Source organism: Eptatretus burgeri, chromosome 8 (assembly GCF_056783735.1).
Source record: "Eptatretus burgeri isolate ZD-2024b chromosome 8, Ebu_testis_v1, whole genome shotgun sequence".
Classification (NCBI taxonomy): domain Eukaryota; kingdom Metazoa; phylum Chordata; class Myxini; order Myxiniformes; family Myxinidae; genus Eptatretus; species Eptatretus burgeri.
The window spans coordinates 15,480,857-15,506,539 of record NC_140968.1 but is presented as its reverse complement, the minus strand read 5'-3'; the positions used below and the strand labels follow the sequence as shown (position 1 = coordinate 15,506,539).

At 44.4% G+C, this 25,683-nt stretch overlaps 1 protein-coding gene across 1 annotated transcript; it reads right to left on the bottom strand.

Annotated features, from left to right (window-relative positions):
• Positions 1–229: 229 nt before the first annotated feature.
• Positions 230–15,692, bottom strand: LOC147021185 (uncharacterized). The gene is made up of 4 exons (XM_085893688.1): positions 11,750–15,692; positions 11,209–11,641; positions 2,937–3,071; positions 230–2,803 (listed from the first exon to the last, which is right to left on the bottom strand). The coding sequence occupies exons 1-4, from the start codon at positions 11,846–11,848 to the stop codon at positions 2,028–2,030; spliced, it is 1,443 nt and encodes a 480-aa protein (XP_085749814.1). The 5' UTR covers positions 11,849–15,692; the 3' UTR covers positions 230–2,027.
• Between the last annotated feature and the right edge of the window lie 9,991 nt (positions 15,693–25,683).

The window sequence follows — 25,683 nt, the reverse complement described above, 5'->3', positions numbered from 1 at the left end:
CGGAGGGTCCTCCGTCTGTGGGTTAACCGGGTCACCTAATTAATCCCGTGATTTAATTAGCGGGGGACACGCCCTCGGTATGCCTTGTCCGAACCGGATCAGATGCAGCCGAGTGACATTGCCAAGGATGTACCGGCGAAAATGAATGGATTGTTCGGAATAAAGTCCCGGCTTTGTTAGGATATGGACCATGCTGGATCAATGAAAGAACAGACAAAAACGAGCTGGGAACATTTCTACAAAGGATTTATTACAGGCAGGCGAGGAAAGGTATGTGGCACAGTGAATATAGCATTCATTGTGGTGTGCAAGCAGAGAGAGGAAGACATGTGATCGGTGTGGCAATAATACAAGCAACTTACAAAAGCAGACACAGAGCAGAGTTATCCCGATATAATTCTTGTGCAATCTTAACTTAAGCGAGGACAGACACGCACACGCGCGTGCGCGCGCGCGCACGCACGCACGCACGCACGCACGCATGCACACACCCCGATGAAGAGGAGTTGATGAAAAGAAAAAGGAGAGATGAGGCTAACGGTCTCTCAATACCTTGCATGATTGCCCGACCGTGCAAACAATACGTTTTGGGGGAATGCTTCACTGGGCGATACCTCCCTGACAGCTGGCGCATCATCTCTTGCTTCGTGGAACTTCATGCAGCTAGCGTCCGTCCAGAGAATGAGACACGACCATCGGGCATGAAGGGAGGGACTTGGGTGGAGTTAGAAGTCAATCGGTGGAGAGAGGCGAAGTCCGAAGAAAGTGGGCGGAGAAGGGCGGCGAGGTGGTGAAGCAGGTGGAGTCAGCAGGCAAATGTGTAGGTTGTCAATCCCAAGCCAGAGCTGTTCAGGTGAAGGTTGGAGCCTTGTTCCAAGGACTCTTCAAAATCTTCACTGAACCTGTGACAGCTCCCACTTGTGGCTCGTTCGGAGTGATTTTTAATGACTCAGATAGGGTTTTCTTTCCCATTCCTCTCGCTCCGACTATCACTGGTACAATTTCAGCTTTCTTTAATTTTGAGGTCCTCTTGATGTCATTTTTCAGATCCTGGTATTTGGTCATTTTACTGATTGCTGTGGTATTTAACCCAAAGTCACTGGGAGATGAAACCTCAATCAAGAATGCTGACTTTTCCTTTTTGTGTTTGAGCATTATATGCAGACGCAATGCTTTGTTTGTGATATCCATACTTCCCGCCATTTTCTTGAAGGCATCAGTGTGGTGACCTTGATCTTGAGCATTTATGATGAGTCATTCTACATCCTAATTAATTTGACCTCCTTTTAGCCATTCCAATGAGCCTTCCTTGTCTATGAATGTTTTCTCAAACTCTTTTTTTAAACCTTCCTGCTTTTCGATCATTCTCCCATTTGTTGGAGTATATCTGCTGATATTTCTTTTTGTAGTTTTTCTTTGCAATCATTGGGGCTGTGTTTGTTTCTGTTTGGTTTACCTGTGCCGTATCCATCATTTGCAGCTGTTTTTGGAAGTTTGTTGCTGAATGGATAAAGGATCCCATTTCTGGTTTGTTGTTTTCTTGCTCATGTACAAATCTCATGCTCTAGTCTGTTGAGTTTTTCACATACTCCGCAAGTCTGACAAATGATGTTCCTTGCAATTGGTGAAGCTCCATCACACTGCCTCCTCATTCTCGTCTTGGTAAGTACAAACTCAGCATGCATTGGTTTTTACAGAACATCTTGTGAATAGTTAGAAGTTTCCTTGTTTTGGGGTCTAAATTGATGATTTCCAATTGTGGCCAGTTTATAATTGCACAGCTATATTGGAATACCGGCACTGCAAGCTGGTTTATAGCTTTGGTTTTGTTCATTGGAGAGAGGGATGACTTCAGAAGTAATCTTATTCTGCATGGGTACTCTTTGATGATTATTTTACGCATTTTCTCATTCCTGTATTGTTGTCTGTTCCTTTTGTCAGGATTTTTTATGTTCTCCTGTATGGATCCTCATATGGTGATTCAAATTGCCTTTTTGAGAGAAACCCTTATCACAGAAACAGAATTTTTAAGGTTGCTCTCTTGTATGGATCTTCATATGCAATTTCAAAGTTGCTTTTCGAGAGAAAGCTTTATCACAGATGGAGCATTTGTAAGGACGCTCTCCTGTGTGGATCCTCATGTGCATGTTGAAACCGCCTTTTTGGATGAAACATTTTTCACACATGGAGCATTTATAAGGACGCTCGCCTGTGTGGATCCTCATGTGCTTATTCAAATCGCCTTTGTGAGAGAAACCTTTATCACACATGGAGCATTTGTGAGGACGCTCTCCTGTGTGGATCCTCATGTGCTTATTCAAATCGCCTTTGTGAGAGAAACATTTATCACAAATGGAGCATTTATAAGGACGCTCTCCTGTGTGGATCCTCACGTGCTCATTCAAATTGCCTTCATGAGAGAAGCCTTTATCACAGACAGAGCACTTGTAAGGACGCTCTTCTGTGTGGATCCTCATGTGCATATTCAAATCGCTTTTCAGAGAGAAACCTTCATCACAGATAGAGCATTTGTGTGGGCGTTCTCCTCTGTGAGTCCTCATGTGTATTTTGATGTTTCTTGGTGAAGTAAAATCTTCATTGCATATATTACACATTTGCATTTCGATCACCTTTTTGGGTTTGTTTAATTTAATATTGATCCTTGTGCTGTTTTCACCGGATGTATACTTGGAATTTGAAGGTCGTGAGTCTTGTTCTTGGAATTGTTTCTTCAAAACAGACATCTTCTTCACAATCACGCTGCTCCTGGACCTGATCTGCCCAACTGGACTCCTTGTTTGTTCTACAAAAACAAAGAACAAGTTATTTTATGTTTTTTTTTTTTGTCAAACTCAAAATGCAAAAAATTTCACTCCTGAAAATTTTCAACCCTAAATTCAAAATATTGAATGTTCATTTTGGAGGTTTCTGCTCACCTGTTGCAGAACAGATAGAACTGCCATTTGTCAAATGAACATATGAATCTTCCTTTGCAGAAGAATATCTTAAAATTTCTGAGACAGATGAACAGTTGTGCCGTCTAGATTCCACATTTCCAGGATAGACATCACCTGAAAATAATGAAGAACATCAAGTTTAAAACTGCCAAATATAAACCCGGTCAACAGGTAGTATGGAATAGATGTCACTTCCGCTGGTAGAATGAGGCTCCATAATGCTGCCGCCGTTACGGGAGATTAATCAAGGTGTTTACGAGAAATATTTTACAAGCCGACGTGTGTCGCAACCATTTTAGAGATAAGTATTTCTCCATGTTTGACTCGTTATTACTATAAGTTGGTGAATATAAGCCACACTATAATTTTGCGATCTCTCGCGATGCCTTCTGGTTCATGGATTTTTACACCTGTTGATTGAACTTGTCACTGCCAGAAGCTGCATCTAACTCATTTAAGCCAAGTTTTCCAAACCGGATTGTTTGTGTTTTGTCTGTTATATCTTCGTCCATGTGTTACTGTAATATCACGTAAAAAAGCACAATCCTTGTGAAATGACGTATGAATGTTAAAGGGGCTTTTTGTGCACGCGCTGCGAGTGTGTTTTTCAGTGACTCGGTTCTACTCACAAGGCACTTTTAACCTCTCGTTGCTAGTGCTAAACCACAATTCAAAGACCCTTTTATTCTACGAGCCTTGGCTATGTGCACCAAAAACAACAACTTAATTTTCAGTGTTTATACGAGACAGGGGCAATTGCAAGAAGGTTAACCACAAATGTCACATTCCTAAATTCAAATCGGACTCACATCCGAGAAATATTAATGGATGAGAGGTCCCGGGTTCGTATCATTTTCTGTTCATACAATGAGCTAAGCAGCAACAGTTGTCACAACACAATGACGCTTCTCCTCTTACTGACAAATGCAAACTCGAGTGCAATTACCTCAGCAACCAAAAATGGAAGATTATGTTTTCACCCCTTTCCCTCTGTTTGTGTGCATGATATCTCAAAATGTGTGGACAGAATCGGACGAAACTTGATGGACACGTTGGGTGTTTGACTAGAGAATTAGTAAAATTTTGGTGAAGATCCAAATCGGGATCTGGTTCCGAATTTTTTTTAAGAGACTCTTCACCATTGGGAGATCATTCCAAAAGAGATATCGAGCATGATGTCTCAAGAAGTTGTGGATAGATTTCTGACGAAGCTTGATGGGCAGGTTGGGTGTGTGATGAGGATGAATTGATTCGAATTTGTTCAAGATCCGAATTCGGATCTGGACATGACAATTATTTAATTTTTAAAGTGATTCTTCACCATTGAGAGATGGGGCTAAAAACAAAACATGGCATGATATTTCAAAAAGTTATTGCACTCGATCTGTTCCACTGGATCTGGCATTGTGTGCTGGAGGCATGCGCTCTCCCACGTGTTCTACTCATTTATCTTGTGGCCCTGGAACCAAACAAGAAATATATATTTGTAATGGCACTCAAAGCCCACACAATTCTCAAACATGATTTATCGTAAATATCACTTTAGACTTTCCATGTGCATTGGCAAGCCCTCAATATGATCTACACATCAGTGTTAAGAAGCATGAAGGTTTGCGAAGAAACAACCCAGCAGACACACGACGTCAGTCTGAAAGATTCATGACGTCGGGAATAGGCCGCTTGGTTGTACAACCATATCACGACGCGGTACAGCCGCAGCACGATTATCTAAAATTGCTTTTTCTGCCTCATGTGTCTACAAGGTGAGAGATTTTCCACCTCGTGACATGTGATTGTGTCTGCCTTTCACTGGAGAAGACATCTGATTGGCTAATTGCTATTTCCCCATCACGAGCCGCCCTTTGCAAAGTTTGGTTAAACTTGTGAACATTCAGCTGTTTGAGTGTGGCACACGATCCGCTTTAATCTGCAGAAGACTTTAGCTTTTTTAGTTAAAATTATCTTCTGCCATGATCATTTTTGGTAAGTATAATATTATGAATCGATTTTATGTGTCTTAGCTTTTGTTTTTGGACGTTTTTAAGATCACAGAATCCATGATGTGTTCCTGTTACTGTTGTGCTGCAATCTATATAGTTACATTCAATGGAAACTCTCCCGGGCCCGAGCTCTTCGGGGCACTCGATCGTGGTTCAAGCGTTGGAATCGAACGTGCATCTGACGATCGAATCCTCGAACACCCAATTTCATCATTCGTTTATCACGTTTCACTGTCGCTGATATGGCCCTGATCGTGTGTACAAATCGACGGTAAATCATCAATTCATTTTTCCGTGGGCCTGGCTTGGTTCAAGTTTGGTGCAGAGCCTTTTAAAAATATTTTTTCTGGTGTGGATAATGCTTCGGCCGTTCGGGTCCGATGAATTACCGCATTGTAACAAATTTAAAGTTCCACTTCCCTTAAAAAAAGCCTCAATTAATATAATTTTTTACAATATATTATTTTTATGTCCTCTTTTAACGAGTTAGGCCAAACCAAAGGCAAAAGGAAAACAATTGTCAGTTATTGAGCGCCGAAAAATGTGGTGTTGTCGTAAAAAAATATATTAACCCTTTGGCCGCTGACAAACTGCCGCTTGTAACAATGAAGCCTTCATTGCGGTAGTTTGTCACTATAGAGTAATTGTTCAAGTTTTTCGGTGCACAATTGTTTTCCTTTGGTAAAATCGTTCTCAAAAGACATGAAAATAACTTTATATTATCAAGAATAATATTAATTGAGGCTTTTTAAGGGCAGTGGAACTTAAAATTTGTTACAAGCTGCTTCGAACACTGGTGCACTAAATTGTTTTTATTTTATAAAATAAGGGTGATGTCCAATGCTGTGATGTCCACATACAATTTGTGTGGAAAGAATGGTAAGAGACCTTTTGGGAACCTGAATTTTTATAAAGTTGTCAGAGGTAATGACTTCTGCGAAATGACAGTTTATAATGTGCATGACTTGAGCGTAATTCACATTGCAAGTCTTGTTTGATGATCATAAAGCCCAATATATACGACGTGGAAATTCTTATTATTTTTCAGACAGTACCATGGCCAGTCAGCCAACAGCAACGGAGGTGGCTGTGGACACTGCCATATCGCAACATTTGAAGTATGCCCCTCATCGGCATGGAGGTGCAGGCAGGAACAAGCCCTCATCTATCTATAATTCCAGCAATCTGTGTCTGTATGTCTGTGTCCGCTGTTTCTTGACAACCACTGGTCCGATCTAATTGAAACTTGCCAGCTATATTGCTGGGGACCTGAGTATGTGCCTTTTCAAGGTTTGATATTAATCGGACAAGTGCTTCCCAAGTTATGGCCATTTATTTACCAAACCAACTGCGTAGGTGTGGCTGATGGGGAAGAGATCCTCCGCCACGTTCCCCATTACAGGTTACAACGTACAGACTTCCGGATAGTGATGACTTACTGTATTCTCACAATTTCTCGATTTCTTATGCGCATTTATAGATAAACACAATGCCCCAATCCAGTCGTCGTTTATGAGAGCGAAGGCATGTGTGGTTGTTTGAAAGTTGTTCGTTTTTTTTATTTGTTTTTTTTTGCACGTACGGCCACGCATGTACGGGCATGTACTAATGTAATAATAACGAGTAACAGCAACACGCTGTGCCAGCCGTCCACGTCCTTGATTATTAAGAATTTGCAGCATAGTTAATTGTAATGTTGTATGTTGGAAATCCAGCCTAAGTTTACATTGTGAAAATATTTACATGTACTTTTATGCATAATGGTTATTTTATTTTCTTGTGAAATTAAGATTGAAAACACCCAACAAATTAATTTTTTTGCCCTTTGAAATTATTTACGTGAGATGCATTCAAAATTGTGTTTCCATACTTAATGTTAGATTTATATTTTTCCTTTGTATGAATACACACACATAGATATATATTTGGTCTCATTGATTTGCCTGATTGTAATTCAGTTTTATATAATTTTATGCACTGTTCATATCATGTCAAGTATCATCTGTTTAAGTCTTTTCCACCTCATTCTATTGATGCCCGCTGTGGGACATAACAAGTCAAAAATATCTCTAAATAATATATATCATGGAGAAATTCTATCAGAAAGGTTTTTGACTTCCCAAGTGGGACCCATATTGTACTCTTTTACCAGTCATTGCTGAATTTCTACCTATTGAATGTCAACTATTATGTCGGATTGCAAAATTTATATGTGGTTCTTCGTCTTCTCATAATTAACCTCCGCCATCTTCGAAGATGGATGGCGGTTACTGTTTTCACCCCTTTCTGCTTGTTTGTTTGTTTGTGAACAGTATTACAGAAAAACTCCTCGACGGATTTCGACGAAACTTGGTGGGGGGTTAGGTATGGTCCAAGGATCATGCCACGAAATTTTGGACTTGGTCCCCCCCCCAAAAAAAGAATTGTTAGAGAAAAAAAAAATTTTTTTTTTGCATTTCTCCATGTTTTAAGTGATTTCCAACCCCGCCCCCCAATTTTTTTTTTACCCCCCCCAAAGAAATAGAGAAGTGTTTTTTTGCATTTCTACATGTTTTAAGTGATTTCCAACCCCCCCCCCAAAAAAATTGAGAGAAATTTTATTTTTTTGCATTTCTACATATTCTAAGTGATTTCCAACCCCCCCACCAAAAAAAAAAATTGCTGGAGGAATTTTTTTTTTGCATTTCTACATGTTTTCGGTGATTTCCAACCCCCCCCCAGAAAAATGTTACCCCCCAAAAAAAAGAAAATTTTTTTTTTTGCATTTCTACATGTTTCAATTGATTTCTAACCCCCCCCCAAAAAAAAATTGTTGGAGAAAAAAAAAATTTGCAACTTTTTTTTCAACGAAATTGATTTTTTTTTTCATTTTTACATGTTTTAAGTGATTTCCAACCCCCCCCCCCAAAAAAAAAATGTTGGAGAAAAGAACTATAACTCTCAGCACTGTTGACATTATACTTAATGAATAAGACATGAGGTTCACTTGAGTGACCCAGCAGTATTGGCGGCGGAGGTTTTGCACTCTCCCGAGTGCTCCCCCTCTAGTTCTTACCTGAGGTTGCTTAATTATGAATCTTGTAACAATAGGTAGTACGTCATCAGTAGCTAAAACTTTTAATTACATTTTATATAAATGCAAGTTAACGGTCAATACCTTTTATGCTCCGAATGCCCATAATGTATGCAAGCATAGAATTATCAGCAGTTTTACTTACACTGCATGATGATGTTGTTGTACTCAAAGGTGCCTTTGTGGAGTCAATTATATTTGAGAGAGAAGTTCCAAAGTTCCTCTCTGGAGCAGAACTTTCTGAATTTGAATTGTTAACTGTGCTTTGCACAAAGTGAATTTGTCAAAAAGGTATTTACGACTTTTACCCATGTGGTATTTCATTTTAGATCCTCGTGGAGGATCACTAAGTCTTACTCACGTTGTTGTTCTTGTGTACTTCTTTGTTTCACCGCCTACAGTTTTCATCGAAACTTCCTGAAACTTGGCGTATATATGTAAAAATACCCTGCGCAGACAGTAACCATCTCCGATTTTGAAAATTCCTCCAAGAAAAAAAGTTATGACATCAAAATATCTCCGCTAATGGAAATTGCTGAAAAAATTATCTCCGAAACAAGGCAAGCTTTTTGAATTATGTTTGGGGGAAATCGAACAGGGCATTTGCAGAGATGAATTACCGCACATATGATACATCACTATGACGTCATATCAATTTTTATGCTGTCATTCCTATTTTTTGACATTTTTTGTTTCACAACCCAGAGTTTTCATCGGATCTTCGTGAAACTTACTTTGTATATGCAGAAAGCCCACGTGCAGACAGTAACCATCTCCGATTTTGGAAATTCTTCCATGAAAAAAAGTTGTTGTCAAGATATCGCCGCAAATGGAAATCGCCTATACCATTATCTCCGAAACTCGGCAAGCTGTTTGAATTTTGTTTGTGGGAATCAAGCCGGGCATTAGCACAGATAATTTTCACAAAACTGATTCATCACAATGACGTCATATTCGTTTTTATGACGTCATCATTAAGAGGACGAGGATCTTAGCTCATTTGAGCTTGTTATTCCCCATTTTTAGAATACGTTTCTCAATTGCAATGGTATCTACTTTTATTTATTGTACGTTTGTATTTGAGTGTGCTTTTTTGGTATGAATAAAGATATTATGATTGTTAATACTGCTTGTATATTTTTGCCGCAATCATGCTCTGCGTGATGCGTGATAATAAATGATTATGAATTCCAGTTGTTTTCAAGTTGTGGTCATTATGTGTTACTGTGCAACGTAATGATGTTGCAAGACAACTTCAATGTTTTGATAATGGCACCAGTAGAACAGCGGTGCTCCAATGGCCCTGGACCTACGTGTCGAGGGCTCCATCAAGCTGGAAGCTGAAGGGTGTCATGCACTGCAATGTTCGTTTCTTTGGCATGCAAAGAAAAGGGTAAAAACAAAAACTCCATTTTATGAATGTTGTGATAAAGTTGAAAAATAACGTCATGCTTCAATGTTGTAAAAACGTTGAAATCTGACGTCATGGATTTTGCAAATACAACTTCCAACTGACCCAATTCTGACGTCAGGTACAACCAGAACATGACGCTGCAACAACGTCAGATTTCAACGTTGTCACAACGTTGAAATCCGACATCATGGGTGTTGCAAAAACAACTTCCCACTGACCCAATTCTGACGTCAGGATAGAACCTGCAAACGACGTTGCAACAACGTTGTGTGCCTGCTGGGAAGTATGTCTGAACACTTGAGCCTTTCATGGGCTCACAGCAGAGTTTTTGTAGCATGGGCTGCAAGATATTAACTTTTGATCAGAAAGTATAGAGTTGTTCAGAAAGTTCTCCAAATCTTTTGTTGTGCAGAGCTACACCCCTTTCTCACAGGTACATTTCCAAGTATTTTCAGCTGCTTTAAAAAGTTGGTGAGTTGTTTCAACATACAATCCTCATTTGGCAGGCATGCTTTACGTCCATGCCACCCGATGACTATCACAATGGATTTTGCCGGTTACGTGCCAAACCATCTGAGGCAGAATTTCATTTCAAAAGGTAATATGTCGTCTGTGTGTATTGGTACCTTCTTTTGCTGCATTTGTCAAATTAGTTTTTTGTGTTGATCACGGCCTACTTCAGCCGGCTCCTGAAAAATGTGTCCGTTTCGTCTCTATATTCCTCGTTTTGCTTCTTTCTTTCCAAATATTTTACTTCAACCTGAAAAATATCCTATTTCTTTTGCTAACTTTAAAAGAAAAAAAAAAATTCTACTCCAATGAAATCTCATTCCACTTGAATTTCCCCTGCCTGTACTTTTTGTTCTTTTCTTTTTCCCCCTTTTTTCAACCACTTCAAACTCTTCATTGATTAAGAATGCTTCTTCCTTTAAAAGCACTTAAAAATGCTTCACTTTCCATATTTTTCCCTGAAGAGTACCCCACCTTCACCATCATCTATTCCGATTCTTCCTCTTAAGAATATTTTTGTTGTCCAGTTTGGGAATTTGGAATCAGCATTTCTCCACTTCATGTCCCCTCATTCTGCATCCCCCTCACTCCATCCTCTCCAAGCTCTTCACCCCATCCTCTCCAAGCTCCTCACACCATTCTCTCCAAGCTACCCACCCCCCTCCCAACTCACTCACCCCCTCTCATCTCCCCACTTGTCCTGCCCCTCTCAGGTTACCATTCATCTCACCCTCCCACATTTCACCCATCCCACCCCCTCCCAACCTTAAATTCTCAGCCTATGCCCCCCCCCTTCCCTGTTCCTCAGCCTCTAAGCCTCCCACCCTCCCAAAACCTTCTGCCTTGTCCCCAACTACGTGTACCTCAAACATCTGAGCCCTCTGCTCCATCCTAACAGATCTCTCAATCGAGGCTGCAACTGATAAACGATAATATCTGGGCGAACAGAATCCTTTCTCCCAGAGGATGTCCCTCACACAGTCAATGCCGATCCGAGTGGAAAACAAACTACTTCCTGTATGGAGATAACTTAAATGTGCTGTTAAACATGGAACACTTTGGAATATAATGTGATTTCGAACAAAACAAAAAAACAAAAAAACATTGACTATCGAGAATCTAAACATTTTCAACAACTGAAAATTGTTCCAAAAGATATTCCATGAGTTACAAGAAGAAGAAAAAAAAAACACATCAATGCTTGAACATCAAGGTATTTCTTGACATGACAGGGTGTATAAAATAGTGACATACCAGACTTGGGTGTGAATCCATCATCCTGATCGTGGAAGTTGCAGACATCACTGAAACCGATTCCCTGGAAACTAGGAACATTTTCCAGCTGCACATTTTGGAATCCATTATACTTTTGGCAGAAACTGCACAGTTCTCGAATAACATTCTCCAAGTTGACAAATAGACTTCCCAACAGATAAGAGCCTGCAAGCAGGACAACCTGCGGCTTCAAAAAAGATTTCACAAATTTACAGAAGTCAGCATACATTGCAAATTTAAATTTCTCTTTGGCGAGAGAGAGGAGCTCTGTTCGCAATGCATCGGAGTCTGTACAAGCTCGAAGAACCTTCCGATTCTCAATTCCAAGTACATTGATCACTGCTTGGGCTGTTTCTGCTCTCAGACCTTGTGATTGGAGCCATTCCAAGAAGTTGTCCATTTCATCGATGAGCTGACAGGAACACAATGCTTATGTTAACAAGGCAAAGGTTATTCATGTTATTTTCTTTACTCTGTATTTTATCCAAATAATGTCAAGTTTTTCAGCCAGTTTGTTCACCCCATGTGAGCTGGCAGGATGGCCTTCAGGGAGGCACCCTTGCCCCTGAGTTGTCAATGCTTGGGTTTCAATCCTGATGCAACTATAAACTGTCACCATTGCATTTCACAGATAGGGAAAGGGATCAAGGTGTGTGCCATCCTTCGGATGAACATTCAACTGGCCGTCCTCTCTCACAGCATTAGTTGGTGGACATTAAAGTTCCCATGGCATGTTTCTCGAAGAGGAGGTGAGCCATCACTGGCATGCTGGCCAAATTCCAAATTTCTTCTGTAATTTACAGGGGGGTGGGGGGGGGCACGACATCAGCGGCACAGTCAAACTTGCACCAATGATGCAACCAGCAGCCACTGCAAACAAAATGAAAGAACTAATAATGAAAGTGCCGACACCCAGCCCCCCACCTCAACTCCCCCGCCTTGCTCTCTCATTAATAAGTAAAAATCAATGTCCATGAGCAAAAAAGAAATGCATCGACAGAAACACCAAGGTTGCACAAAACAAGAACAAAACGAGATGCTATTCATTGAATACTTATCCTGCACAGTCAACGATTCTGGAGATATAGAGGTGCAATGTTTTTTGTTTTATCCAAGGTGGAGACTGTACCACATGACCGATGACATCATGATTATCATCAAAATATTCTGCAGGAGGAGATGCTCCTGTGGTGAAAATTTCATGTCCATCAGACCAGCAGTTGCTGAGAAAAAAAACAATTCATAATGATGGGACTAGTGTTGTACTTATCGAATTATGATGTCATAACGAAGGCACTGATGACAGTCATTGACCAATCTTATTCCCCTGAGTAGTAGTTGACAATGAGCTTGGTCTCAATTTTTTCCATGGAGTGGTTTCAGAGATATCGAGGTGTGGTTTTTCCAAGATGAAGCCTGAACCACATGACCGATGATGTGATAATTATCAACTTATTCTACAGCAGGAGGCGCTCCTTTGGTGAAAATTTCGTGGAAATCGGTCCAAGAACTGCAAAAAGATAAAATTCATACTGATCGAATCAACCGTTGTACTTGTTGAATTATGACATCATAATTAAGGTACCGATATCATTAACATATCTCATTCCCCAAGGGGAGTACTTGGCAATAAGCCATGTTTCAACTTTTTCCATGGAGCAATTTCAAAGATATAGAGGTGCAACTTTTTTCGATTTTTCCAAAATGGCACCTGTACCATGTGACCTATGACATCATAATTATTAAAAAAAAGAAATTCTACAGATGTCGCCGTTTACATTCTGAAAAATTAGTGTCCATCGGACTAACAGTTGGAGAGAAATTATTTCTTTCATCTGATCAGATGAAGCATTTTACTTGTTGAATGATATTGTTGTGGTTTCCACCTGTTCGGCGTGCGGGCGACCGCTTTTAACTAATCGCAGCCGCGCGCCCACCGGGCGGGCAATCCAGTCGTAGCTTTCAGAAACAACGCCGAAATCCATCTATGGGTGTGTTTTTAACCACACCGTAAATCAGCCAACTCTTCTGTCCACGCGCGACAGGGTCCGATCGCCGAATTGTCAATTTACCTAAGTATGCGCGCAGACAGATAAGCCGGCGATTTACACCTCGACGGGACCCGTACAGATACGAGCTGCTTTAAAGAGCTCGCGCCGTTTAAGATTGCCGAACGGTTTATTATCGCCAAGCCCCGTCGGACTTGATTAACTTATCGGCTATTAAAAGCCAGCTATTATTCTGAATGCAAGTATGGCAGTTCAATGGAGGAAGAGACACAACGAGCAGGCGAATATTCAAACCATGACATTTATTCACACACGTATGCAATCATTGAAGCAATGGAGGTAAGGGACTGCACACGAGCCAAAAGACCCTGCAGCCGTTGTCTATTTATTATGTACACAATCACTTCGTCAGTTATACTTACAGGACAAGGTGCCACAACATTCATGCAAAGAAAACCCAAGGAAAGGAAAGGGTAGAGAACAGGGTCCGTAGGCCTGCAATGTTTCCGCGGAGCTGTGGAGGCCGCAGTAGCTCAGCGAGACCGCGCCGGTTACCTGCTACCCTCGTGGTGACACGCTGGACGACCCTCGATGTCTCGCCGTCAACGCGGTAGCTGGTGTGATGGCGACTCGGTTGGTCCGGGCCTTGCCGTGCGGCCTGGTCGATTGGGCCTAGCCGACGACGCCTCAGAGGAGCGAAGGGTCTTGCTCTTTTAGAGTTGATGCTCGCTTTAGAGCCCGCTCACTCCTCGGCATCGCTCGGACAGTCCGGGGCCCGATCACCTCAGACTGTTATGGCGCTGGTTGGCGACTTCTCGCCGGCTGCCTCCACCGACCAACAGCCCTGCTCCGGACTCTAACCTCTCCCGGACTTCAAGCTCCACTGCGCTCGACGCTCCTCTCCTCAACTCAACTGACGAACTGAACCGAACCACCCTCCGGGCGTCTCAGCCCTGCCTTAAATCGGGTTCGTGGGTGAGGGTTTGGACTTCCACCTCCGACCTTTCACCCCCCCCCCCGGGCTATGCCTCTTTTGTCATTTTGATCCGATTCTGCCGTGGAAAGCAGACGTGGCAGAAATCACTGGCTGTGGAAAGCGGACGTGGCAGAGATCACCGGCTGTGGAAAGCGGACTTGGCTGAAATCACCGGCCCTTGCCCCAACGAGGGAGTCCCCGCATCTGTCGGCAGAGATTCCGCTCGTCCGTGGAATGCCGTTGCTGGTGAAAAGATGGCAGCGTCTGTGGAGATGAAGGTGAGGAGACGTTGTTTGCTTGTTGATGTTGCGAGGGGATGTTGGCGGTTGTGGCGACGGTGGTGAGGAGATGTTGGCGGTTGTTGATTAAGGTGGTGAGGAGATGTTGTTTAAAATAACGACAGCAAAAGAATAATACCAACTCAAAGATGTACAGCCCGGCACATGAATAATTCCTGTTAGACATTGGTGGGGAAATCTATCTGGACATACACTTATCGACAAAACTGATCTTCGGGGAACCTGAATGGTGTTCTGTGAATTTCCACAACCATAACAATCTCATTATGAAGGAACCGATGACATCATAATCAACATATTGTTGTAGATTTCCCACCCGTCAGCGTGCCAACGACCGCCTCCAACCATTAGCGGTTGCTTCGCCCACCGAACGGACAATCCAGTCATGACTTTCTGGAACAACGCCAGAAACCAGTCACGGGTGGGCTTTTGATCCCACCACGGCCCAGTTCGCATTCTACCCGCGTGAAATACGGTCAATCGCTGAATATCGATATACCTTAGTACCCGCGCGGGTAACCTACCGAGGGATCACATCTCGGCGAAGGCCTGCTTCGACACGAACCGCTTAAGCGGTTCATTTCCGTTCTGGGATAACCGAGCGGGTATTATCGCCAGAACCGATCCTATTTATCGGCTATTTAAAAACCAACTATATTCCGAGTGCAAGATGGGGCAGTTCAATGAGGGAATGGACACAACGAACAGGTTTACATTCACAAAAGGACATTTATTATAATAAAGCATGTATGCAATTAAACAAGGCAAAACATGTATGCACCTATACAAGCAACAAAAGCACGACAAAAGAACTACAACCGTCTACTTATGATATACAGTCACTTGCACTTAACAGCAGTTCCTACTTATTAGACGGGCCCACGGACACACGTACGCCCACACACACACACACCCAAGAAATGGTGGCAGAGGCCTTTAATAACCAGCTCCAGCTCGGAGGACAGGTCAGCTGAAACCCAGAACCTATCTCGAACCTCTCCATCTCATGTGGTCTTCAAGTTGTTCGGACCCAGGCTCCAGCGAGAGCGAGCTGGATCCAATCGCCAAGCCGCAATCCTTCCCGAGGTCCCGTGAATCCTCCCACATTACAGACTGGCAGAAAACGCTCGGCATCTGACAAAACCAGTCTGTAACCGGGGTTCTATTTCCCCAACTGGTAAGGTCTCAGATTACGTTGGTATCGCGATAGAAGACGTGTGACCCGAGGCCTGTGCCGAGCCAGCCGGCGTTATAAATCCCGGAGATGGCGGTGGTGAGGGTCGCGCCAAGAGTCGGGTGAGAATCCCGCCACAATATATATATATATATATATATACATATATATATATATATATATATATATATATATATATATATATATATATACATATATACATGTATATATATATATACATATATATACATATATATGTATATATATATATACATATATATTATAGATCTTGTTGCGGTTGTGGAAATTCACAAAACATCGTACAGGTTCCCCGGAGATCAGTTATTTCGACAAGTATGTGTTTCAGGTTAGGATCCCGACCGATGTGTAAAGCGCATTGTTCGTGTGCTGGGCTGTGAATCTTTGAGGTAACCATTATTCTTTCTCTATCTTTTATTTTAAAACATCGCAACACCATCATCTCCTCGACAAACAATGCCACCTCCACACCACCAGGTGCCCGGAGAATGGCCATGACGCGAGCCGATTTGCACATTTGCATCACAGGACAGCTTCCCTGAAACAAGCAAGTGACGTCGAACATGGGGTTTCCAGCGAGGCGTTCGAGGGGTGAGAGGTCGGAGGTGAAGAGTGGGCGGAGCCCCGGCCTCGGGTAGAGTTTGAGGGGTGGCTCACCAAGCCCTATAAAAGGGCGGAGCTCGACGAAGTCTGGCGGTCTTGAAACAGTACAAGTTGCGGTTTCGGAAGTCAGTGCCAGTCGGGAGGAGAAGCCAAAGTGCCAGCTGCGGTGGAGTCCAGCCAGTCGTCGGAGTCCGGGCAAGGAGAGCCAGCGGCAGCGGCGGAGCTTGGTGGTCCGGGAAAACGACCCTGACGGCGGTCGAGCAGCGTCGCTGAGGTAGTGGACGGGTCATTAAAGAGAATCAACTCTAAAAAGAGCCAAGGACACGTTCACTTCTCCGAAAGCGTCGCCTGCCAGGCTTGACAAAAGGCCGCGATGAGCGCCGGACCACCGAGGGGAACCAAGCAGCCACTCAAGCCGCTCGCCCAGCTGCTCAAGCGACTGGCGCGTTGCGACACGAGGGCCAAGCAGGACCAGGGGTCACCGACCCGAAGACCTTCGAGCCGTCACAAGGGGCAGCCAGGTAACCTGCCTGGTCTCTTACGAGCCTTCGGTCATCCAGGCTCAGAGTTCGAATAAAGGCTCACAGGCCCGTTTCTTTTCTGGGTTTTGTATGAAAGTCTGTGATGTGGCGCCTTGTCTTCTAAAGTTCAAATGATTTAAGTGAATGCCTGTACATAAATGAATAGACATCGGCTGTAGGCTTTGCTCGTGTCATGTCCCCTTCCCCCATTGATTGCTTGCTTGTTTAATAAATGCCCCATTGTTTTGAATGTAAACCTGCTCGTTGCGTCCATTCCTCTTATTGACTTCGACGGTGCGTTTGGGAAATTAGCAGGCTGTTAAAGCCAATAAAAGTGGTCATTTGGTCCGATGGAACTTGGCGATTAAAACCGCTCGGCATCGCACACGGAACGAGCACACTAAGCGGCTCATTTCCGTACGAGTTCCGTCGAGGTATAAATTCTTGGTACTTCTGTCTGCGCGGATAATGAGGTATATCTAGATTGGGCGATTAACCCTGTGCCGCATGGTCAGAATATTGGCATTTTATGGTGCGTTAAGGCACCCGTAGCAGGTTTCGGAGTTGTCCGGAAGCTACGACTGAATTCCGATTTTCGGCGGACGCGCGACTGCAGTTGGGCGTGGCAGTCGAACCGGTGGAATTCGTAACAATGTGTGTGTGTGTGTGTATGTATGTATGTGTGTATGTATGTATGTATGTATGTATGTATGTATGTATGTATGTATGTATGTATATGTGTATATGTGTATATGTGTATATATATATATATATATATATATATATATATATATATATATATATATATATATATATATATATATATATATATATATATATATATATATATATATATATATATATATATATATATATATATATATATATATATATATATATATATATATATATATATATATATATATATATATATATATATATATATATATGAGCCTGGTGTTGGCTTAGTGGTTAGGGTGGCGGCTTGGGATCCCAGTGTCCTGAGTTCAAGCCCCGTTTGCTGCTGAATTAACACCAGGGGGTTGACTCAGCCTGTCATCCTTCCGAGGTCGGCGAAATGAGTGCCAGTGTACTGGTCCCGGTGTATGCCCCGGTTAGAATAAGTGTACCATATCCCTGTGTGTCGTAAGAGGCGACCAGGGTTGGCGTCAGGAAGGGCATCCGGACATAAAACATTGCCTCACAAAAAGCCAAACCCCTGCACAGCAGGGAAAAATGGCTGTAAAAACGGTCTTTTTTTTATACATATACATGTACATACGAGTAGTAATGCCCGGCTTTGCTCGGGCAAGCAATAAAGCCTGGCGTTGCCCGGGCTTTCTTGCAAATTTCCTGAATAGCTGTTGGTGGTTAGCGGTTAGTGGTTAGGGTTAGCGGTTAGGGTTAGCGTTCGGGTTGCAGTTAGGGTTAGCGGTTAGGGTTAGCTGTTAGGGTTAGCTGTTAGGGTTAGGGTTAGTGTTAGGGTAGCTAACCCTAACCCAAACCCAAACCCTAACCCTAACAGCTTGGCGTTGCGGAGGTAAACAGCGCCCGGGGCAAAGTGGAAATTTGCGTCCCCCGTAGGCCTTAAACTTGAGTGGATTTGAATGGAAAATCCCATGAGGGATATCGATTTATCGATTTTTTCGAATATCGGAAGTGTTATGGAAAAAATTTATCGCCAATGACCTAAGTTGGACCAAAAGCCATAATCGTAGCGAATTTGAATGTAATCCAATGGAGTTTGTGAAAATGCATCAAACTGAATTTTGAGGGGCCTCTTAAGGAAGACAATAATATCATTAGTATATGTGCCAAATCTTGTTTCATTTCATGCAGTAACAAAAATCTGATGGTGGAACAAAGAAAGGGGCGTGCCAAAATATTAATATAGATATATATTGTTACGGTTGTGGAAATTCACAGAACACCATTCAGGTTTCCCAGATATCAGTTATATCGATAAGTGTGTGTTCCAGGTTAGATTTCCCCACCAATGTCAAAAGGGATTTATTCGTGCACCGGGCTGTGAATCTTGAGGTGGAATAATCTTTTTTATCGTTGTTTTTAACATCTCCACAATGACCGCCAACATGTCCTCACCACCTTCGCCACAACGAACAACATCTCACCACCTACGCCACAACCGCCAAAATCTCCACAAACGAACACATCTCCTCACCATCATCTGCATTGCGCCGCCATCTTTTCACCAGCAACGGCGACCCCCAAAGAAAAACATCTCCACAACGCCGACCACATCTCCTCACCTTCATCTCCACAAACGCCGCCGTCTATTCCCCAACAAACCACATCCACAAACGACCACATCTCCTCACCTTCATCTCCACAAACGCCACCATCTTTTTGCCAGCAAACGGCATCCAGAGACGAAAGGCATCTCCGCCGACAAAACGCGATGGATCCTTGACAGCGAGAACGATTCCAAACACCTCCGCGTTGTAAGGGTGATCTCTGCCACGTCCGCGTTTAACAGCAGGATCGGATCAGAATGACAAAAGGGGCGGAGCCAGTGGGGGGTGAAAGATCGAAGTTAAAGACCAAAGGCCACCCCACACCCGATAAAAGGGTGAGCTGAGACACGGAGAAGCAGTGCAGTCGTGTTCCAGTTCGGGGTGGAGAGCAACCGCGTTCAGTTCGTTTGGAGTCCGGGAGAGGTTCGAGTCCAGTGCAGGGCTGTTGGTCGTGTTGCAGCCGGAGAGAGGTCACCAGCCGGCCCCGAGACGGTCCGAGCAATGCTGAGGAGCGAGCGGGCTTTTAAAAGAGCATCAACTCTAAAAGAGCAAAGCCCGTTCGCTCCTCTGAGGCATCGTCGGCTTGGCCCGATCAACCAGGCCGCACGGCAAGGCCTGGACCAACCGAGTCGCCGTTACACCAGCTGCCGTCTTGACGACGAAACATCGAGGGTCGCCCAGCGAGTCACCACGAGGATGGTAGGAAACCTGCATGGTCTCACGGAGCTCCTTCGGTCTCACAGCTCCACGGAACATGAAAGGCCTATGGGCCCTGTTATACCTTTCCTTTTCTGGGGTTTTTTGCATGGAAGTTTGTGGCGCCTTGTACTACAAGTCGAACTGTTAAGTGTCTGTACAGTAAGTAATAAATAGACAATGGCTGTACGTCTTTGGTTTGCTCGTGTCTTGCCCCCCTACCCCCATTCATTGCATACGTGCCTGCATTGAAATAAATGTCATTGTTTGAATATTCACCTGCTCGTTGCGTCCCTTCCTCCAATGAGCTGCCGTAATTGCGTTCGGAATAATAGCTGGTTTTTAATAGCCGATAAAATAATCAGGTCCGAAGGGGCTTGGCGATAATAAACCGCTCGGCAATCGCAAACAGAACGAGCGGCTTGAAACGGCTCATATCCGCACAGGTCACGTTGAGGTACAACCTCTCGGTCGTCTGTCCACGCGAATAATTAGGTAAATAGACAATTCGGTGATCGGACCCTGTAGCGCGAGCAGAGCATTGACAAGGTTGTCGTGTGGTTAAAAACACACCCGTAGCTGGATTTCGGAGTTGATCCGGAAGCTACGACTGGATTACCACGTTCGGTGGGAGTGTGCAGCCGCAATCAGGATAAAGGCGGTCATCCGCACACCGGAGTGGTGAGAATCCACAATATATACATATATATATATATATATATATATATATATATATATATATATATATATATATATATATATATATATATATATATATATATATATATATATATATATATATATATATATATATATATATATACATATATATATATATTGTTACGGCTGTGGAAATTCGCCTCACACCATAAAGGGCCCGCAGGTGAGATATCTCGATAGGTGCATGTGTAGTTTGCCCAAACCTATTGTATCGATGGGTAAATGCGATTCATCCGGGCTGCGACGCTTTGAGTTAGCCATTTTTTCTTTTCTGTCGTTATTTTGAATCAACTACATCTCAACCGCCATCACACAACAACCACCTTAACCACCACGCCAGCCATCGTTACCAACTACCATGCTCCAACCCGCAGCCAACAACCACAACCCTCACCACAGAAGACCCTCCACCACCTTCGCCTGTTCCTTCACGAATTCATCCCACATCGCGTCTACGGCCATTCCCGCACCACCTGTGAACACTGAACGTCGGGCTGTCTCGGGCCCGTTCGGCGATTGGTGCCGAACGCACCGAGCCGCGAGCGCGAATGGCGGCCTTTCCGAGGGGAAAATTCGGATCAGAAACGCTTCACGCCCACTTCTCCTCCGTCCAATTGGCGAGCGCGGGGCGGCTTGGCCCCACCTCCAAGTGTGTGCATGTGAAGTCTGGATATGCAAATTTTAGGATCAGGAGAGGTTCACGCCCATTTTTGCCCAACCAATGGCTGACCGGGGGGCGGTGTGGCTCCGCCTCCAATCGCGTCCTGATCCTAAAATTTGCATATTGGCTGCTCCTGCCACCTATAAAAAGGCGAGCGCAAGGCGAATTGGAGAGAGTTGAGTTTTGGAGTTGCTTGGAGAGTGTCGTCGAGAGGTTGCCCTGGGGGATAAAGGAGCGTGCATTGGCGGAGTGGAGTCGAGTGCGCGCGGTGGAACTGCAAGCAAGGGAGCTCATGTCCGAGGCAAGAAGGACGGCGGTCGGCGACGAGGTTGTGGTGTGGGGGATCGCTCGTCTCGTCGCGGGACCCAAGCCAGCCAGCCACTCCCCTCCCCGAGGGCATCAACAATTCCCCCTTTTCCCCACGCTTAGATAGTGCAAAAGGGGGCCCCCGTTCTCACCCCACTCCAAACGTGGTGCCAACGAAACCCGCCAAGGGGCACGGAGTCGGGGCACAGCGGAGCGGCCACATTTGCGGCTTGCCCGCCAACGCGTCATGAGGACGCGGGTAAGACCTCCCCGGTCTCGCGGACCTGGCCGCTCCTCCAGGTCACGCGCACATTTGGCCTGCGGGCCTGTCTGCGTCCTTGTCTGGGAGGGTGGCTTCTTTCCTTTGCTTTTGCATAAATGTGTGTTGGCGCCGTCGGTGAAGTGAAACTGTATAAGTGTTGCCGTGTATGCGCGTAGTCGGTTTGTAACTCTTATATTTGCTTTATGTGCATTTTGATTCCGTCTGGCTGTATATACGTGCTTTCCGTGTGCCGGGAAATAAAATGCTTGCTTGTTGAACTGTGCCCGTTTCGCTTGTTCTTTCTTTATTGACGCTCCATCTTGAATCACGTAAGGGGTTCGTCGTGGGTGCAACATCCCGGTAATTAATCTGAACCGTCCAGGTCGACGATAACACCGCTGGGTTATCCCGATAGTACGGAACGGGCCGCCCAAGCGGCTCGTGTCCGGAGTCGACCTGCGGCGAGGTACGATCGCCCGGTTTCCCATCCGCGTGGGTACTTAGGTAGGTCGAGTTTTGCGAACAACCCTATCCCACGCTGGTGGCCGATTGGCACGATTGTGGTGAGGTCGAAAGGCCCACCCGTGACTAGCTCCCGGCGATGGTCCGAGAGGGTTATGACAGAATTGTCCGTCCGGTGGGTGACGTGCCACGATTCGAGTTATGTGGCCGTTCGCACGCCGGCGGGCGTGAATTCGCAACAATATATTATATATATATATATATATATATATATATATATATATATATATATATATATATATATATAAAATATTGTTGCAGTTCTGCAAAACCACGTGCATCTTACAATCGAAGGCAAAGGCACTCAAAATACAGTGATCCCCAGGCAGTCATTTTGTTAGTCTTTGTGCAGTCAGACATTCCCCTCATGTCCAATGGATTAACAGGACGAAGTGCATTGCGTGAGTCTAATAACTATATCTCTATCTTCAATCCTGATTTCCATCCAACCCTTTCCTTTGAACCGTGGTACAAATCGAAGCAGGTACCCAACCCAGGCAGCCACCTGTGAAAGAATTACCACATGATCAAACTCACTGCCAGGCGCGCGCATGACGCGCCGTTTCATTAAAATCTACGTGACAATGTACAACGGCATCTCACCTTGCTCAACCTTCGCTCACCACCTCGACCACCAACATCTCCCGCACTAGGGAAAAATCACTATGCGCCTCCACATCGATACAATTTATCAAAACAGTGGACTGCGAGTCATGGGGACGGGCCAAGCATGTTAACAGCACCAACCGCATCTCACCATGTATGCCCTGAATGGGCATGCGGGACTGACATGACCCTCGTTTCGTCGCCAGAACACAGCCCGGGAGTTCGGTGCAAGGCGAATCATGTCACGGTGTTTGGTGCAAGACCATCCACAGCTCAGCCATGTCTCGCCGGATGTGTGAATGAGACCGCTTCCAGCCCAAGGAGCCTGGCAGGACAGGGCCGGGATCCAATAGGGGAGCACGATTCGGGTGACCGCACGTCGCTTTCGGTTGTCACCCCACCCTTCGCACGGGGCTCATGAAAGGTGGATCGCGAAGCCGCCATCTGTCTCTGTCTCTCTGCACTTCTCCGCCTGCCTGCCTCACCCACTTCACCTCTCTGCTACGCCCTCTCTTCACTGCACCTCCCTGTGTGCCTGTCGCTACATCAACACTCAGGATTGGTGTCTGACAGACATTATTCTGGACCAGTGCGGAACACACGTTTCCTTGAGCCTCAGCAAAGTGATTAAGCAGGAGAGAACATGCCGACACTTATGGTGGGATCGCAGAAGCGGAGCGTCCCCCAAAGGGTACTGGGTTGCGTCGTCGGCGTACGTCATCAACAGTGCTTTAGAAACAGGCGCAAGGACAAAGCAAAACGTGATAGGATCTCTAGAAGATAAGGGATGAAACTTTACCCCCACGGCACCGGTAACATGCAGGGCATGTCCACACAGCCATGGAGAGTCATTTTATCCAAATCTACCCATATGTATCACATCCGTGTGTGCTGAAGACGTACCTCTACCTTTGAGTAACAGTCGCCGACTGGGAATCCTCCATCATGCAAAGTCCTTCCTCGGCCCTCCTGAGCTCCTGACCACTGACAAAGCTTTTGTCTGTAGCCTGATGGAGTACTGCTCTCCCCTCTGGGCTGGTGCTCCTGCCTCCCACCTTTCTCAGCTTCACGCTGTTGAAACCAAGGCATTTCGGATCATTGGCATCTCCTGCAATGAGGCTGAGTCTTTGGGCCTCTCCCTCTCACTCAATCACCGCAGGTTGGTCGGTGGTCTTTCTCTCTTCTCCCCTCTCCAGCTTTGCCCCGCCTGCTCTCTCTCTGCAATTTGTCCCCACCACATTTCCTCAGGGCGCTCAAGGTCAACCAACAACACCCTTCTGGTAAAACTACCAAAATCACGAATCACTGCTCACCTTCACTCTTTCATTCCTCTTTTTCCCTGCCTTTGGAATAAACTCCCTCACTCTATTCTTTCCCATTCTTCCCTCCAGGCTTTCAAAATAGCTGTTCACCACCACCTCTTATCATCCCCCATCCAAATCCTCGATCTTTTCTACCCCCGATAATCCACCCAAGCCCACTTCCTTAAAATTCCCTGCCAGGCGCGCGATCCACAGATCTCCTAATGTGTGTGTTCCCCAATGTTTTGTCCCTCCCACTCCCACCCCTCCTGTCTCATGCCCCCATAATGTGCGTTGTCAGTTAGCTCTCACATGAGCTTCGACAAGGTATACAAAAAAAAAAAAAGAAACTGTCGACTCCACATCCCAATCGGGACAGGAACTGTACTGTACAGTTCAGTACGTGGCTTAAGCACTCAAGCACTCCAACAGAACACATGGCTTGGCAAACGATTAGTAATGGCCGTAGATCCAATTATGCACCCGGAATCGCCCGTGCAATGTCTGAATTAGACAAATCACCACTTTTTCGAAGTCGGAACTGCTGATACTTTCAAATCTGGAATTTACATTTTCTAATCATTGTTAGTTCAAGAGATTCTCTCGGTTTTTCATAGACACAAATTAAAGCCACGAACGCTGACGTCTCCAGGCTTTATAAGCACTGCAACCTACCCAGCGATTCGTAGCCAAGATGAGCAGGCATTCGATATGAGCGAGGAAAATGAAAAAAAAAAAAAAAAATATATATATATATATATATATATATATATGTATATGTATATGTATATGTATATGTATATGTATATGTATATGTATATGTATATGTATATGTATATATGTATATATGTATATATGTATATATGTATATATGTATATATGTATATATGTATATATGTATATATGTATATATGTATATATGTATATATATATATATATATATATATATATATATATATATATATATATATATATATATATATATATATATATATATATATATATATATATATATATATATATATATATATATATTGTTGCGGATTCGCGCCCGCCGGCGTGCTGACGGCCACGTAACTCGAATCGCGGCACGTCGCCCACCGGACGGACAATCCAGTCGTGACCCTCTCGGACTAACGCCGGGAACCAGTCACGGGTGGACCTTTCGGTCTCACCGCGATCGAGCCAATCAGCCCCCGCGTGGGATAGGGTTGCTCGCCAAATTCGACCTACCTAAGTACCCACGCGGAGGGTAGACCGGGCGATCGCACCTCGCCGCAGGTCGACTTCGGACACGGGCCACTTAAGCGACCCGTTCCGTACTATCGGGATAACCGAGCGGTGTTATCGTCGACCTCGACGGTTCAATTAATTATCGGGCGTATTCAGCCCACTACCAACCCTTTACGTGAAGCAAGATGAGGATTCAATGAAGGAAATGACGAAGCGAAGCGGGAAACAGTTCAACACAAAGCACATTTATTCGCGCTGAACGGAAAGCACA

What these genes read in the sequence shown, in the direction of transcription:
- LOC147021185 (XM_085893688.1), bottom strand. Translation starts at nt 11,848, where the DNA reads ATGGTGACAGTTTATAGTTGCATCAGGATTGAAACCCAAGCATTGACA. An exon ending in TGGATTCACACCCAAGTCTG is followed by an intron (nt 3,072 to 11,208) that starts GTATGTCACTAT and finishes CATTATTTTCAG; the next exon opens with GTGATGTCTATCCTGGAAAT. An exon ending in TTCTATCTGTTCTGCAACAG is followed by an intron (nt 2,804 to 2,936) that starts GTGAGCAGAAAC and finishes TTGTTTTTGTAG; the next exon opens with AACAAACAAGGAGTCCAGTT.